The 18,867-nt window shown below is 35.0% G+C and overlaps 1 protein-coding gene across 1 annotated transcript; it reads right to left on the bottom strand.

The window, feature by feature from the left end:
* Window positions 1-12,533: 12,533 nt before the first annotated feature.
* Window positions 12,534-13,619, bottom strand: LOC149281977 (POU domain, class 3, transcription factor 4). Its single transcript, XM_089498759.1, has one exon. The coding sequence runs from the start codon at window positions 13,617-13,619 to the stop codon at window positions 12,534-12,536; it is 1,086 nt and encodes a 361-aa protein (XP_089354885.1).
* Between the last annotated feature and the right edge of the window lie 5,248 nt (window positions 13,620-18,867).

The following is an 18,867-nucleotide window of genomic DNA, read 5'->3' as shown; positions in this document are numbered from 1 at the left end:
TCACAGAAATCTTCATATTTATAAAAATATAAAGGAGATCAAAAGAAGTTGCACAATGGATATACATGGTGGCCGGGCATATCCAGCCATTGCCCATACGATGCGGCACCTGCTTTGCCCCTGTTGATCAGGTGAGCATGGGCCGCCCACTGGGCATTTGCCGTTGTGCCAGATGGCCAATCCGGGCCAGTGCATAGTAATTAATTTGAATGTCCGGGACCAAAAAATACAATTCTTATTTCACATAAATCTTACAATGTATCAATAATACCGCCGTCAGAATGTTCGGATATATTTGGTAATCAGCGTATAGACGTTTGAATATTAATAAATAAATAAAGTAATAAATAAAAAAAGGGAAATACTTTTCTTCTGGAACTTGCTTCAAAATCTGTCATGGGATGTTAATTTTATTTAGGGTTTTAAATTATTTTACATTTTATTCATTTTTTATTACAAAATCTGCTGAGAAAGTGAGGAGCGAGCTTCCCCCCCAGGACTCTCTATCCCATTAATTTACTTGTTTGCTTCAAATATTTAATGCAGTTAATACTCTGGAGATATCGGCTAAAGCTTAGCAGATTTTTCTACTTTTATCGCTGCCGAGGCGTATTAACGCTTTGAACGTCGCAACTCATTTCAGTTTGGTTTTTTTCCTATTATTTTGGCTTATATGTCTAAAAAAACACATGAGCTGATACAGAATTGGGTTATATTGTATTAAACAGATGTTGGGCTAATTTTGTGTATTTTGTGTTGACCGGGAATAGGGAAATTTCTATATGCATACATCCCAACAGGCCCTGTTTTCACAGGACAGTCACAATCAAAATGGTGCAAAAAAGCACAATAATGTGTTCCAAGGAATAATGGTTTTTAAGCGCTTCCTTGAACCCTAACATATGTGTATATGGGACCAAATCGTGCCCTGTGTAATATATATATATATATATATATATATCTATGCCCATCCTTGTGGAAACCTTGACTTGTCATTACTTAAAGATACTTAATTAAGTCACCTGCATTCAAGCAGGGATATCGACCAAAACATACTAGTTACAAAAGCACACATTGGCAGTCTTATATATGATCACAGGAGTGTAGCATAGGAACGGGTCAGTTCCAGGCCGTGTGACCCCGAGAATCTGCCCCTGAGATCGGGGCAAAAGCTCTGAGAGCTCCCAGACAAGGTCATAGGATTTGGTATGTCATAGAACGAGGCAAACCTTGAAGAAAGAGGGTTCACTCCACCCCGAGAACTCAGGAAAGGCTATTGTGCTCGACAATGAAGCAGCCCACACCTAAGTGCTAAGTATCCCTAAATCCCCTGCATTGTAACACCTTGCATTATTTTCTGCCCTGGTAAAAATCAGAATCCCCCCCCCCAAAAAAAATCCAATCCAAAGTGTTAAAACAAGAATAAAATCTCCCAACTCATTAAAGTCATTACGATGCGAGATGGGGCCCCATAGTATTTTTCATTTGTGAATGAAATTGGGGTAAAAGTTCCGTTAAAATATTGTCGCTTTTAAAAACATTGCCTGGGGTTTCAAAAAGTGAGTTTTAATGGCGCTATAACAACAAGGAAACTTTTAAGAAGCTTTATCAGTTTCTATGGCAACAGCCAATCAATGCCAGTTTTGTTTTGCCAAGTGTTTTACTGATAATAATCCTTAAAGTGACAAAAAATGTGTACAATTAAGTATTTTTTCAGGGTTTATAAAATCAATGAACTCTGCAGAGGTGGCAGAATATAACCTTTATGAAATGTCATGTGACGCGAAAGCGGACATTGATAGGTTGTTGCCATATTATCTAAAAAAAAAAACTTTCTTAAAATTGTATTTTGTGTGTTTAAAACTTTAAAGGATACATCTGAAAAAGTTTAGTTGCTTCCATGCTGGAGCACCTATTAATATTTTGTGTAATTACATCACCTTTAAGCATTACAGACAAAATAATGACGCGATTTCATCCAGACATCAAATACATAATTTTTTTAGACTTAGTTATAAAAGTTATATAGGTTTAAAAAAGCAGTTTAAATGATTTTTATTTTTTTTGCCTATTTATTTTATAAAAAATAAAGAATTAAAAAAAATCTATTTATACAATTTTTATATATTTATAAAAATAATTGCACGCAGGAGGGGTTTGGGTTTTTTTCTGCATTTAAAAAAAAAAAATAATACAAAAAAATATAACATATGGCACATTTTAATCCACAGTCGAAATAAAATAATTTTGTGGTCCCTATTTTCTGAAAGCGATGTGTTTTACGGTGACCTGTGGGTTTTATATAAACCGCACGGTGTAATAGTGGAATTCAATATCAGTTTTTGACACAAAAACACATTATTTACTGATAGTGTCTGGGCTCGTTGCTGGGAAGCTGTCACTCTTGTGTTTATGTGAATTGAATTTGGAAGATGACAGAAGCTTTCAATTTCTCTTAATTGTGGCTGGATCTGATCTCTTGACCCGGAGGTGAAAAGGGTCTGTTTGCTTCTGTTGTGCTGCCCGCGTGATCGGAATCGCTGATGTACCGGCGGGATTTCTTGCGACCGGAACCTGCTGCTGCAGTATCGGGCACAGTACAGCGCATGCAATGCGAACAGGTTCCCGGCTTAGGGACCGTCTAGTGTCCCTAACGGCCTCATTAGAGAACAAAGTACATTAAAGTACTTGAATACCTTAATACTTATTTTTCAAGAAAAAAAAAAAAAAGCACTTGCCTATCCGAGAGGCTGCAGCTCTGCTGCTGCAGCTGCCCTCCTCCTCGCCACCATGCAGAATCTCCCCCATGAACATTAGAACATTATTTATTTCAACATTTGGAAACCTTGTATGGTTGGCCATGTCCAGTCTACCGGGGCAATCAATGCATTCATGGGTAATGGGGGGGGGGATTTTGTCCATTTCAGTTCTCAGAATAATGATTAATATCGACAGCATGTGGGGCCAATATTTCCATTATATATATTTATGTATATTGGTGTTATCTTGTTTTTTTTTTGTGGAATTCTAACATTTTCAGATTTTTCTTACAATGCAGAATTCTTGTGAAATATTCCTTTTGTAAACCTGCGTTTAGAATGATAGAGTGCAGTCGTGTGGAGTATTTATCAGATCGAAAAGGATAGCCTTCCCTGCTGTGGCTATAGTTCACTTTTGGTATAAGCCATGTGTGCCATGTAAAGATAGCTGGAACAACCTCCCAGCAGAAGTGGTAGAGGGTAATACAGTGAGGGGATTTAAACATGCATGGGATAGGCATACGAGAGGGCCGAATGGGTCTGATCTGCCTCTAAGTTCTATGTTTATAGCATGAACAGCACAAAAAACTGTAATTCGCATATGAAAAGCACCAGAGTGGCCCATGGGGAAATCCAAAAAGAGCTCAAATCCAGCACTTTGCCCAATCTAACCTTTCTTGCCCCAGAAGCCCTTTGGATTTGGAACTTCATAACCCTCTACATGCACATTTCTAGTGGTGCGTTAATGGCGCCATGTCTTTTTAACCCCTTAAGGACAACGGGCGGTCCCTAAACCCAATGAAAACAATTCATTTTGAGCCCGTACATGTACGGGCTTTGTCATTAAGGGGTTAATACAATCGCCATTCTAAAAATCCACTTAAATCGGGGATAAATGTTAAATCTTTGACTCACCTGTAGATTCTGTAAGTATTCTGACATCACTTCCCAAATTATAAAAAGTATCCTGTTTATTTTTTTATGTAGATATTGGAAGTTTAAGTAAAAGTCTGCTTATAAGATTCACGTATGATTGGTAATTAATCAATAATTAGAAAAAATACTTCATCCAGACCCTGGGATATTTCTGGACTTTCCTCTAAAACAGCGATCGCTTCTAACTTTATTTTCATTCATTGATTTCTGCGTTCTGTTTTGTTGGTACTTTGGGTTCTTTGAATATCTTTTAGTAATTTAAATAACTTTTCAGTGTATGAAAGGCATAAGTCCTGGGCTGGACACAAACCCAAGGAACTCCATGGAATAATCAATAACGGCTTTTACCTCTGCTAAGTGCCATGAAACGGCTCAATCAAAGAATCAACTGATGTGACCTGTTTGGGCATGTTGAGATGCTGGGAGAAAAATATGGGGGGATTACAGAGGTCCAAGCGGTCCAAGCCCCATCTTTTGCCTTCCCATCTTGAGCCTTATGAGTCTTCATGGCTTTCTGTATTGCGTAGTTGATGAATTTGTAAAGCTTTCTTTGTGAAAGGAGTGACACATATGCATAAGCCTTTCAATATATATATATATATATATATAAATATATATGTGTGTGTATATACATTATATGTAATTATTATATACATTGATGTACAACATACACAGTGATTTGTTTATTATAGAAATTGGCTGCCATCTTGTATTACATTCATGCACACACACGCACACTTTCACACACACACACACATATATATATATGCCATTAGATGAGACCTTTGAATATAAATTCTAGTCTCATTAAGTTTACCGTTGTACCGCATACCAGCGGAGGGTACCGTGATAAATAAAGTACTTTTGAAAACATGTATGCTGTATATATACATGAGAAATATTTGACTTATCGCACCATTACCGAAGTGCAAATGAGGCATATATATGTTTTATAGACTGGCACCAACAAATAGACCTTTATCGACGAATGTTGTTATTTCATTATGTATCAAACCTTTTATTGGTAAAGACATTTAATGTATGTGTATTTCTAATCGGTCTGTACATCTTACTTTACTGAGTTAACTTTACTATTACTGATTTAACCGAAACGTTGTTTCCAATAAGTGGGGCTGATCATTTTACCCGGGAATTCTTTAATGTAGATATACATCCATGACAACATACAAAATGACTAACCGAAAGGATAAAAACCATAAAAAGTATTTGAAGGAGAAATAATGCAACTGAAAAAAAAAAAATTTCAATTAAAATTAATAAAAATAATTTCTAAATTGCAGCAGAAAAAAAATATTGACGCATCAAACATTAACTCACAACATTAACGATCATTTTTTTTTTAAAGTAAAAACTGCAAATATAATTTTCTTTTAAAAATAATAAAAACATAATAAAGTTTCTCATGTATGCAACGGTACATTTTGAAGATTGTGTTTAATTAGTTCTGTGATTACAAATAGTTCAGTTGTTTGACAATGATTTACCTAGTATATATATATATATATATATATATTTATTTAATTGTTATGCTTCTTTGGCTACCTAAAAGATAAAGAAAACAGATAAGCAGTTAATGGCTATAATAACAATAAATCAATTAAAAGAAAAAAAAAGAACAAAGCACAAAATTTAAGAAAAAAAACAATAAAATACACAACGGTTTAATTGTGCGATTTTTTTTTTTTTTGTCCAACCTTTAAGATATACCCACAATGCACTGCAAATGGATTAAGTCAATTTCACATTATTGTTAATCTTGTACAGCGTGTGCCCATTGGTGCATTGCTGAGTCATGTTTCTTTGTGAACATGCGCTGCTTCCACAATACGTTCGTTAATCCGTATTTATTCCACAGTTCTCTGTGCTAGAATAGTACATTTAATGGAAATATATATATATATATATATATATATATATATATATAAATGTGAATATGTACCGGTATATATATATATATATATATATATATATATATATATATATATATATATATATATATATATAAATGTGAATATGTACCGGTATATATATATATATATATATATAAATGTGAATATGTACCGGTATATATATATATATATATATATATATATAAATAAAAATGTGTATATATATATATATATTGGTGAGGTATAGGTACAACTTGGTTGTAAAGGAGACAGTTCTGATAATTATTTATTTATTAATTTCTTTGTTAATTTCCGCTTGTACCTAAAGAAGGTTCACTAATCTCAGGTTTCATCCATGAGCAATATGCCCGCCGCTCATACACAATATTCTTCTCTTCATCATTCCCAACTCGACCCATTTGTTTGTTCTTCACCCCCAAAACTCTTTGCTCCAACGTAGCTGAGGCAAACTTCTGTATTAGTATCCCAAATACAATTTTTGATCCCATCATCCCATCATTAAGGCCTTAGCTGGAATAAATTGCCGTTAATACGGGCCTATTGTGATCCTGCTAAATCACCTTTTAATATAAAAACTCATTTTTGGAGGGATAATAGACATTTTAGGCTGTTCTGCATTGCGGTGTTAGGGTGATTTGTTGTGTTTTGTGTTATCATTTCTCTTAATGGGTTTGTTTAGAGGCCTGGAAGCTGCTTGAACCTTAAAGTGTTTTTTTTTTGAGGACCATATTTTGGAAATTAAAAATCTGTGATATTTTAAAACATTTCTACGTCATATTTTACCAAAGGATGGCATCATGATATTTGCGTTTAGATATCAAAAAATTGTAATGAACTGCACGTAATCCTTTGCATGTTTGATAACCTGCAGGCATATTGTGACCCTAAATGACTTTATAACCCATTAGAGACGTATATATTTGGTTCCTATAGCCTTGTCCTACTAGAGCTTTTGGATATGGCCGACATGCAATCTAATAATAATATGTATCACCAAGCAGCATGCTAAATATTATTCTAAAATCCTGATTGTTTTGAGACTTTCAAAGAATGGAGACGGATACCCGTGTCCTAAATAAAACCGCAGCGCCGACGTTGAGCCTCCAATTTAAATTGCCGGAAAAATGGATTTTTACGACATTTATGTCCGTACGCAATGAATAATGTATTGATATTTATAAGATCAAGTTCCTAGCCTGTGATTCGATGAATATTTCAAACAGTACCGCCGCTAACGATCAGAACACACAGAAATCAGAACGTTAACAAAAAAAACCCAACTGGTAATTCAACAATTACACAATAATAAGAACAATAAGAACAATGATTCAAAAAAACTTTCAGAAACTAATATAATTACTCAAAAGCAGTAATGCATGAGCAACCCTGCAGTATGTATTTCGAGATCCCTTCTGGCGATAAAACAACTGAGAACACAACATAAATATCATTATTATTATTATCATTTTTATTATTATTTATTATATTTTATTTATATAGCGCCGATAATTTCCGCAGCGCTTCTTACAGTCCGTACATTCAAAGGGTCCGACAAGACTAGAACTGACGGACTAAGACGAGCCGAGACATTTGGGAAAGAGGGTCCTGTTCGCAAGGCCCAGAAACTTCTAGATCCTGTCTTTACCCTTCCATAATAAAACAAAACCTAATCGAGGAATATATATTAATAAAGACGTAATATACCAAAAAAATACCTAAATTTAATGTATTTTGAGAATAGTCATTGAATTTTGTTGGAATATTTGTCGCTAGTAAATATATATGTGGGAAATGAGATTTTTGGGAAAATTCGAAAGACTTTTTAGCGTCGGATTTCCTCGCTATCAGACGGTCGCACGCGCTTTTCCTTTTCTTTTTCACGCTAAATAAACGGCCCTTCTTGTATCCGTCCACATCTGTAATATGGAGCGTCGGATTTATACGTTTCCGTATCTCACGTGATATAATAATAGGGTAACGTGATATGAGTTATTGGGGGCTACTGAAGCAGGAATTGGAAGCAGAGACCCAGAACCGAAGCTCGGCCTTGTAAGTGGACGTTTCCTGATATTTGAAGCGGTATCTGGGATCTCACGGCCTCCCCTCCTGCAAATGCAAGTTTAGCAATAAATTACCATTACATTTATTCACTTTAAGCTGGGCCAGCTGCAGTCTGTGCTCCAAAACGCTCAAAAACCGCAATCGAGTTCATTACACTCATTAGAAACACTTTCTCGTATAGGTTTATAAGCATTTACGCTACAGACGGTATCGTTAATATCGTATAGAATGTTCTTCTCCAATTGTTCATATATTTTACTTTTTTCATTATTTTTTTAAACAATTAATCAGATCGATACCTTAATATTCCAACGTAATGCGACTCTACCTTTATAGAATTAGTCGCCGCAATGTGGTAATTAAACTTTAAATAAGTATTCATGCATTAACACATTGTGTACCGAACACGCCTTTGGTATTATCAAGTTCTAGGCCTGGTTGAACTCAAGGTCTGCGAGTTTAATTATTTTCAACAAAGATGAGCGGATAAACCTTTTTTTAAAAAATAATGATAATAATGATGGCAAAATGTGAATGTGTACATATTTTTGGGGGTCATATAAAGCAAGGTAAAACATTCAAGGCTTTTAAAAGATATATATGTATGCATGTATGTATATGCATCTACATTGTATATGTATATACTATATATATATATATACTGTTATATAGTGTGTATATATATATATATATATATATATTCCCAATGCGATAAGGTGCAGGTAACTCTGAATTAATTAAATCTAGGAACAAGTGGAATATTTCATTCCTTTTATGAAGTTTTTATAATAATATATTTTGTTATAAATATTAGTTCTTATAATATGTAATATTTTTTTTCATAGTATAATTGCATGCATACATATAAATACATGGGCGCACATATATATATATAGATATATATATATATATATATATACGAAAAATTATATTTGAATACAGTTTTACGGTTCTATGGTTCAGGTTATATATATATATATATATATATATATATATGTGTGTTTTTTTAAACCATCTGTTATACGCATTTGCTATTCATTACAGGTATACAATGTTAATATTTAAAGATTTTAAAAAACAAATACAAATAACATTTTTGGTCTAGATTCCAATCCATTTTCAGCATGCTCCAATCAGAAATTAGTCTTAGTACTAAGGTCAGGCTGTTTGTCTTATCTCTGTCCCACTCCTTCCCTAAGGAAACTTTCTTTAACATTACAGACACAAAACACGTTTCCCTTTTTTTTTTATACGCCAGATTCTTTGTTTTTCAGTAGTTTATAAAATATATACTTGGAATTCCAGAGTATATTAAAAATAGCGCCGTGGAGGCATGTTGAGGATTAAAGGTAAGCGAATGATCTGCGCTGGGAAAGGGAAAAAAAAAAAAAGTTCTAAGTCTGAAACGTACTTCCGGATTCACTCCATTAGATATGATTACTTCTTATTGTATCTTTTGAGAACCCCGGCGTTCACATAGGACGAGCGAGAAGAAAGCAGATTCCTACTCTAGGCCAGAACCCCGTCTAAACTTCCCACACACGCTGGCATTGTCTGGCTCTCCTCCTTTTGTGTGCTTGCTGTGTAGGGATGAGAGGTTAACTTAGCACGGAATACGGTTTTACGGGCTATACTGCTTGTTCTGAACACGAAGCTACACAGCATGCCTGATACAGTAATCCTGTCTATCGTATCACCTAAGGAGGATTTACTTTACTAAGAGGCTGGTAGATAAGTAGAACTTCCTTCCAGCAGAAGTGGTAGAGGCTAATACGGCGAGGGAAGTTAAACATGCATGGGATAGGCATATGGCTCCTGAATCTAAGACGAAGCTAATGACTGATTAACAAAAAATCGGCCATTAAATTCTATGCGTCTGCCTTCTATTGAATCAATTTTAAGTCTTGTTTTCAGAAGTTCTTTTTTAAGAGATTTTAATAATGCTATAAGGATGTTGACTGTATTCTTACTCACACCTATCCCAAGCAGCTATTAAAAAAGTGTGCCATGTCATATTTATATTATTATACATATAAAAGAATTATTATTATACAAGGAAAAGAATCCATTCTAAATTCATTTCCAATAAATAAAAGTGAATTTAATTTAAAAAAAAATACCTTTGGGGCCCATGCAAGCCAAAGAAAACCACCAAAAACAGAACATCAGTCTACTTGAAAACAAAGATTCTGTAAACAAAAATAGACATTGGTTAAAAAGCCAAAAATATACACACAAAATATCCACATTTAATTTTTATCAAAATATTAAAATGATTGTGCAACAACGTAACAGTTTTGTTAAATTGCTAAACAATATATTTCTGGATTTTGAATTCTAATTTAAATTTTCATGTATTAACCTTTAGGAGGCAGTTGGGTCAGAGGGCACATGAGAAAATGATGAATTTTTACTCCCTTTGGCAAAAAAATAAAATAAAATAGAAAATGGTGAATATAGTCAGCTGTTGTTTAAAAATATAAATTTCTACTGCAAAATGTAAAATTATTTTTGTATACACAACACAATTACTCCAAATTTTGTAAAAGTGTTTATTTTTTTATTTTTTTAACAACAAATAAAATATTGTGTTCATAGAAATCCCTAAACTAAAACCGGTTGACATACAAACATCAACATCATTTTTTTTTTTTTTGTCTCGACACGCATTTCATCTTTAGACATTTTTAAAACAGAATGAAGAATTTATTGAAAATAAATAATCGGCAACTGTAGTAGGCAATTTGAATAAAATTGTTGAAAAAAGCAATTTTCTTTAATGAAAATAGTGTTTATTATACATCAGGTACTAAATGAATAAAGTAAATGATCTTTTTTATTTAAATTAATAACTTCAAAAGGTTTAATATACAAAACTGTACACTTATAAAGTTGGCAGAAATATCTATTTTGATTTTGGGGCTGAAATTTAGCTCCAAATGGAGAAGACTTGAAATTGGAAGGTTGAAAAGATGAAAAAAAATAAAAAAAATAAAATAAAAATAAGAGTTGTATTTTTCCTCTCTCAACAGCATAACCAGTACCGCTACCACCGGATATTGCCTTAAGATTCTAGTAAAAAAATCTAATGGATTAGAGACATAAGGGAATATGTATAACTAATGCATGCGGCCTGTATGTTTGTGTAGGTGAAATATATATGTATCCATTTGGTTCAACTTCTTAATGCCTGGGTTTGGGCCACGGTCCAATCGACATGATTTAAAAGAGTTGAAAAAACAAATCTGAGAAAAAAAGGAAGGAAAGAAGGAAACAAAGAAAGAAAGAAACAAACAAAAAGAAATATCTATTCTTGGCTCTTTTTTATGTTAAACACTGCTTTGCACATCTGTCATATACTTTTTTATATACCCTTACTGTATATATAATAAGTCTGTTTATTTCACGTGGATACTAAGTATTTATTAAACAACCCAGTTGCTTCGGCCGCATTTATAACCTGTAAATATGTATGCAGAATTTGTGTATATATATATATATATATATATATATATATATATATATAAACACTGTATGTATATATAATATATATATAATCCTAAAGATGTGTGTATATATATATATATATATATATATTCTTAAAGATGTGTGTGCGTATATATATATATAGAATATATATATATATATATATATATATATATATACACACACATCTTTATGAATACTTATGAATACACACATATATTTTGTATTTATATTTGAATGTATGCTGTATGGCTGGATAGACAGATAGACGACAAATACATAGATTATCTGTGCTAGCAGACAGAAGCAAATTGTATTACAGGATATACAGACAGGTATTTTTTTTAGGTATGTCTCATTCAATGAGACCCTCATTCAGAAACATCTCCAGCACTGCAGAACACCTCATCCGCTTTATTGTATGATCACAATGCACCAGAACTGGTTCTGGAGAAAAATAAGAAAAAAATCTAAAAATAAAATGAAATAAAATTCCAAATACTCAGAAGAATGGTGTTTTACTACAGACCTTTCACTTTCTCTGCCAAACCCTAGCTTAACAAATAAACAATTCTCTCCATCTTGTAACCTCCATCTTGCTGTCACCTGAATGATTTTGCTTATAAATGTATTTATTTGGAAAGTGCCAGTTCCATTAAAGCAACAAAAACAAAATGATAGTAACAAAAATAATAAAATAATAATTATTATAAAGTGATATAAATGCATAATGGTATATAACTGAAGTGTCCAATACATGGCATGCAGAAATGAATATATCCAGCCTTCCAATAAAGAATGCTATTTTGTGAAGGTATAAAAACCATATAATTGGTGTCCCTTTAAATGTCTAATTACAGATTAACAGCCTTTTTTGTTTATCAGCTATCAATGCAAATGACAATGGGGAGAAATGGTGATCTGAGAAAATACATATATATCATATATCTTCACAAATATTGTGTACAGGTTGTAGTAAGACACCTCAGACAATACAAAAAAAAACAATAATAAAAATAAAAAATCCCAGATATTCTCCAAAAAACAAAATTGCAAATAAAACTAAGTCTATTTTAAAACAAAGTCACCTGATATATATATGTGATGTAGCCAAGGCGCAGGGAGGTGGGTTTGGAGGCACAGCTGTCTTTCTACACCAGAAAGAGCAAATTCTTTTTAAGAGTTACCAGCATGTTATCAGTTATATTGCCCAGATATGGAACTTATAGCTCCTATGTCTTATTGTTTTAAGGTATAATGTTTTTTTTTCCGCCAATACATAAGTTAAAAAAGGAACCCTTCATTTTTTGTTCTTTAAATCCACTTATCCTCCAGTTCTGATTGACCTCTTGCTTTATAGTCAAAGCTCATGGCAAGATGAATCTGTTTTTACATTGTGAGAATAAACCTCATGTTGTTGTGGATCTCCTGGTGGGGTCATCCTTTTCTCTTTTTGTCTCCTGTTACAAAACCAGACACGTACCACTTCTTTCTCTAACTGGAGGCTGTCTGCCAAGGAGGAGATCTCTTGGGCAGCAGGTTTGGGACATTTCAAAAAGTGGGTCTCCAGCACTCCCTTTACACTCACCTCAATAGAGGTCCTTTTCTTTCTCTTTCTGCCCTGGGCAGCTATCTTGTCAATGCTGGTGGGACTACCTGTGGAGGAGTCTGCTTCTTCCAGCCACTTGTTTAACAGAGGTTTCAATTTACACATGTTCTTAAAGCTGAGTTGTAGAGCTTCAAACCTGCAGATTGTGGTCTGGGAGAAGACATTTCCATACAAAGTCCCCAGAGCCAAGCCAACATCTGCTTGGGTGAATCCAAGCTTGATCCTCCTTTGTTTGAACTGCTTGGCAAATTGTTCTAGCTCGTCTGATGTTGGGGTCTCCTCGTCGGAATGGTCCTGGCAATGGTGGGACCCCATGTCCCCATGGTCCGTGGCATCTCTAAGAACAGGGTGCAAGCTTTGCGATGTACCTGATGGAGGTGGTGGTGTGAGACCTCCATGGTCAAGCATCCCACTGACAGTGAACCCTGGCTGAGAGTAGACATTTATAGGTTGTCCACCGGAGGTGAGAGATGAGTTATGAGCTGGGCTTCCCCCCCAAGCATTGGGATGATTTGTATGGGGTGAGTGGTGGGCAACATGGGGTGACCGGTGGTGGATGATAGCCCCTAGCTGAAGGTCTTCTCTCCCTGGTTTAATATCCTGTTGGTCCAAAGGACTGGTCCCTAGGCTTGTTGACCAAGGATTACCATCACTTAAGGTGGTCACCCAGTGGTGTCCTAGAGGATGTCCGTTGCTGGGAACTCCTTGTAGGTAGTCACTTTGGAGTAGTTTCTGTGGGTTCCTGAAAGGGCTCCCTTGCTGCATGCCCGCAGAGTCTGCATGGACCAAGGAGCTGGAGCTGAGGATGCTGTAGGGATTAGAGGCAGCCGTGGCCATGCTTGCTCTGTGTATCCCCTACCAGTTATAATGTAGCAAGGGGAGAAGCATCAGCCTTTGACATGTAACAAGGCAAGGGAGCCAAATCAGCAACCGGTGTGAGAGTGACAGCCCCTGCAGCCAATAGGAACTCCTCCTTCCCGGGCAAACTTTATCTTCTGCCAATGGACAGCCAGTAGGAGGGACTCTTCTCTCCAGCCTGGGCTTTGCAATGCAAGAGTTAAAACTGGTCGAGGAGGAAGTGAATGGAGTTTAGAAGCTTCATTGGTTCCAGCAGCCTGAGTGGCCAAAGCACTCTCCTTAACCCTGTCCTATCCCCATACCATCCCAATTATGAATGAAAACACAGTGTCAAATATGAAATAATTATGATTAATCCCCCCACATGCTAACACACACACAGACTTCATATCTGCTCCTGGAATGATGATGTCATATTTCTCCTCCAAAATTTTTGTTTATTTTTAAACAGGAGGAAATTAAATCTAAAAGCAACAATGATATCAATATGTCCAGTGTCACAGACATCCTTTTAAAAGAAACGTTTATTATGATTTATGTCTATTTAAATATATATTAATGTATACACTGATAAACCCTGCAGGGATAAAGGGATTCGTGTGTTACATTTCCATGCTGAGGACAACAGAGAAGATTCATCCCTCCTGAATTCTGCATCCAAACCTTTGGAAGTCGTTCTATCCCAGGGTTTGAGAAGTTTTTAATGTCATTTATACCCCAGATTATTTGGGTTATTTCCAGATAATCCAGGTCAGTGTTCAAAATGCCCCAAAACTGCATGGATTGAAAAATGTCTAATATTATGAAAAAATCTGCAAAATAAAAAAATATATAATGATCTATTATGTTCATTTTTTTTTTTTTTTTAAAAACAACAACATATCATTAAACAAAAAAAATCTTAATACAATCTAAATAAAAAAATATTTAATGAATAAAAAAAAATTCGTAATAAAATAACCCGAAAAGAGCCATGCAAATTAAAGTGGAATTCCTTTATTACAATATAAAAAAAATATTCTCACGAAAGTATTTAGGATTTATAGCTCTACTGACACCCCGGATATCAGAGACATGTTTTAGAATCCCCCCCACCTCCCTGTTAAAAAAAAAATGACCTTTCTTCTTTTTTTTTATAACAGCAAAAGTAACCTAGCTGCCTAATTATATTTGCACGTATAGAAGCTTTTCTTATTGGTTTGAAATTCCATTAAATATATTGCTGGTGCTCCCAGGTTAAGCTTGATTTAAATTTGCATACATTTTCATCTGTTTAGCAGAAATAAAAGAAGGGTAAGCAGCGACAAGGAAGTCATTAAGGCTTCAGTTTCTGTAAGAAGACAGAAGTAAAGAAAATGCAGAAAATTTTGCTGGAAACGCAGAAAAATCCCACAGAACAAAAAAGGTGAGATGTGTAGTAATTTTACAATTTAAAAAAAAAAAAAAAATGTAATTTCTATGACAATCTGAGAAATTCTTTAGTAGAACTAAATTTGTAAATACTGTTCTGTTCAGAAAATGAAATATTGGTGAAATGCCTCTATCTACATTTAAATTGATATTGATAACATAAGGTTGTTGCTGTTGACAATTATTTCATTTTGTTTTAGAATTGTGTGAAATATATAGATTTCGATTCGAATTAAGCCTTATTTACCACGATCCTTGGCTAATATGTGAAAAATAATATTTGTTTTCATTTGCATTGGTATGTTTTGTGTATTGTGTGTGTGTGTGTACAGGCACATATGTGTTATAAAATTTTGTAGCATGATATTAAAATGTAAGGAAAATATGTTTGATTTGTACTAAACACTGTTTTAAAGAGGGGGTATGATGCACCGGTTTGTGATGTGATCTAAAATGGTTAAATAAGAACAAATCTCCATTCATTTCTATCCCACAACCACACAGAACAGACAGAGTCATTATTGTGTGTCTAGGATCCTGGATTTTGTGTTGGATCTTTGGTTTTGAGACTTACCCCTGGATCATGGTGCAGGATGAGAGATCTTGAGAGACTGTCTGAAATTCTGGAGGCTGTATTAAATCGAGATGTCATTTCTCACTGTCTGGTGCTAGGTCGGATTTGTGTGTCTGTGTGTCTATGTGTCTGTCTATGTGTGTGTCTATATGTGTGTCTGTCTATGTGAGTGTCTGTGTGTGTGTCTGCGTGTCTATATGTGTGCCTATGTGTATGCGTGTGTCGGTCTGTGTGTGTGTCTATGTCCACAGTTGTTGCTCCCAAAATGTGCTGCCCTTATATTATTTCTGATATTTTGTGACATTATTTTTATATATTTCTGATAACCACGGGCAGCATAGCTGGTGCTATGGTACAATGTAATTGTGTGTGGAAAAGTTGCTTAAAGTCACAATCAGCCAACAGGGGATTCCCTACTCTTTTTCTGTAATGACTGCCTGGACTACTCCCTCTAGAATTTGGGCTAGAAATGGGGTATGCTGCTTATTTCAGGAAGAACCTCTATTTGCTATGAGACTATGGTGTCCTCACTATTTGTTGTTGTGTGATCCAAAATCTACAATTTCCTTTCTGTACATTTACTAGTTGCTTTGTGATTTTGGTTATTTATTTATGTAAGGTAGGGGGCTGTAGCTGTGAGGTTGTGTGTAGACTTGTGTAGAAGAGGCCAGTGGTTTCCATTGAATCTGTAAATTAGAGGCTTTGGGGGATTGATGAATTCTTCTATTATTCCTATCTGGAGGCTGCTGTTATGAAATGTCCCAGTTGTTGGAGGGATATCTGAAGAGGGACTGGCCTCTTCCACTTTCTTCTTATAAAACTGGAGGCTGTGAGTGAGGCTCATCTACCTGTTCTGTAAAGTGAGAAACCACCAAACCCTTTTGCTCTTAAATCTACTGTTGCAGCATCTCATAATGTGAGGCTTGGTGGTCTCCTTTTCTTTATAATTTTATATTGTATAAGGCTGTTTCTAATGTTCATGCTAATGTTTCAAGATATCCTTGTTTTTCTCTAATTCCCTAATTTAATTCTATGATATATGAGACTGTATTTGGGACTCCATATAACTTGTTTTGGATTACATGTATAATTGTGAGATTCACATTTGTACTTTGTATGAGTAGAAGCTGTATCTGTGCCTATTATCAATTTTTAGAGGCCATGTTAGTGACTCCTTTTATATCAAGGTCTCTTACATTAGAGGCTGTGTTAGTTTCCCTGTTACATTGGAGGTTGTGTTGCTGACTCCCCATTTGGAGGCTGTGTTGGTGTTTCATCCTTTTCCCTGTTAAATTACAGGCTATCGCACAGTGTATGTCTTCCTGCCATGTATGTTTCTGTTCCCTGCCAGATTAGAGGCTGTATTTCTGACCCTATTTGTGAGGCTCTTCTTGTGACTCCCAATCCCCCCTGCCAGATTAGAGGCTGTGTTTATGACTCCCCATTAGAGAGGCTATGTGTGTTACCCCTTTAGAAAAGCTGTAGTTATGACTCCCAATTTGGGAGGTTGTGTTTGTGACTCCCCATTAGAGAGACTGTAGTTATGACTCCCAATTTGGGAGGTTGTGTTTGTGACTCCCCATTAGAGAGGCTGTCTTTGTGACTCCCCATTAGAGAGGCTGTGTTTGTAGCTCTCCCTAGTCCTTGCATTAGCCCAGGAGAGGTTTCTGTAGCCCTGCGCTGTCAGTCTAACTTCCCAAGTGTAACAGATGCGGTTTTCAAGCGGTCCTTTCTGCTGCTTTCTTTTATTCAGCCTCACATATTTCTCCCCATGATCTGGGTTTCCATAGAGAGAGGGATAAAGAGGGGACCATAGCCACAAATCCCCTGCCCTACACACAATAAAAGAGGCTTTTTTTCAATAGACGACCCCGTCTGGCCATGGGAGAAAGGATTGGAGCATAGATACTGTTGCAAGAATCACTCATATTTTACATTTTTAATTTTTTGTAACCTTTTGCAAAAAGCGTCATATTTACTAGAAGCCGCAATTCTCCTTTATTTGCAATGAAGCGGAGGGCTGGAACATATGTGGTTTTTCCATTATTACTACAGATAAAATAATGAAGCATTTCATCATTTAAACATCTTGAGTATATCTAGCATAAACCCCCCAAAAAAGAAGCTAATATACATATTTTATATATACTATTAAAATATTTACATATTCAAATGTACTTAAAGACATTCATAAAAATATTATCTACATATATATTATATATTTATATATATATATAATTATACATATTTTTTATATATATAACTACAAAAAACATAATAAATTATACAATAATATATTCTATACGTATATTAATACATAGACATATTAAATACATTATATATATAGACACACATACACACACACACACATATATATATATATATACATACATATATATGTATAAAGAAAAATATGTATATATATATATATATATATAAAGAAAAATACACAATTATACATGTTTACATGTTTATGCTGGCCCTGCAGATTGCATTTGCTGGTGATTGTGTGTCTTTTTGGTATTGTGTGTATTCTTTTATAATTGATAGAAAGGCTGTGCCCATTGCACAGAAAGGCTGGGGCTGATTGTGCATGTGTTAAATACAGCATGGTGCCCCCCTGTCACTCAGTGTCATGACATCTATACAGGGACCTTCACCTCCAGCACAAGTTCACTGGGATACAGGACACAAGGGGTTGAATTTGGTGGGAACAAGTGCACACAGAGAGCAGGGGATCCAGCACAATACAGAATAGCATGTGACGCCTGGCTGCAGGTCTGTGCCTGATACAATGCAATGGAGAGATGGCAGCCACTGGGGTGGAACAGCTGCTGTCAGCAGGCAGGGCTGGGACTGGGAGCAGATTCTATCTGGTGCAACCCTTGGACCCACTCAGTGCTTTGGCAGGGGCATTAACCATATATGTCCCTCTAGGAAGCATCAGTATTACCTATAACAAAGGGGATTGAGAGGGGCACTTAGTAAGGAAAATTCCCTTCACATTTTAAGACTAAGATGATACTTTCTTTTGTATCTGTTTTCAATCAAACAGTATCTTAGAATGGAAATTGACATAACCAGATTAAAATATTGAAATACTGCGAAATAATTTCATATGGTTTAAAAAATATTCTAATTAATAGCCACAAATATGTATGGAATATAAATGTTAATAATCAATTAAGTTACAGTCAGATCAAACGTCATAAAATGTGAAACCAATGTTATTAATTAAATAGA

This window comes from Sceloporus occidentalis, unplaced genomic scaffold, assembly GCF_023333645.1.
Source record: "Sceloporus occidentalis isolate IW3139 unplaced genomic scaffold, rSceOcc1.0.p SCAF_125, whole genome shotgun sequence".
In the NCBI taxonomy this organism is placed as follows: domain Eukaryota; kingdom Metazoa; phylum Chordata; class Lepidosauria; order Squamata; family Phrynosomatidae; genus Sceloporus; species Sceloporus occidentalis.
Note: the sequence above shows the minus strand (reverse complement) of the source record. Positions and strands in the feature narration are given on the sequence as shown.

What these genes read in the sequence shown, in the direction of transcription:
- LOC149281977 (XM_089498759.1), bottom strand. Translation starts at nt 13,619, where the DNA reads ATGGCCACGGCTGCCTCTAATCCCTACAGCATCCTCAGCTCCAGCTCC.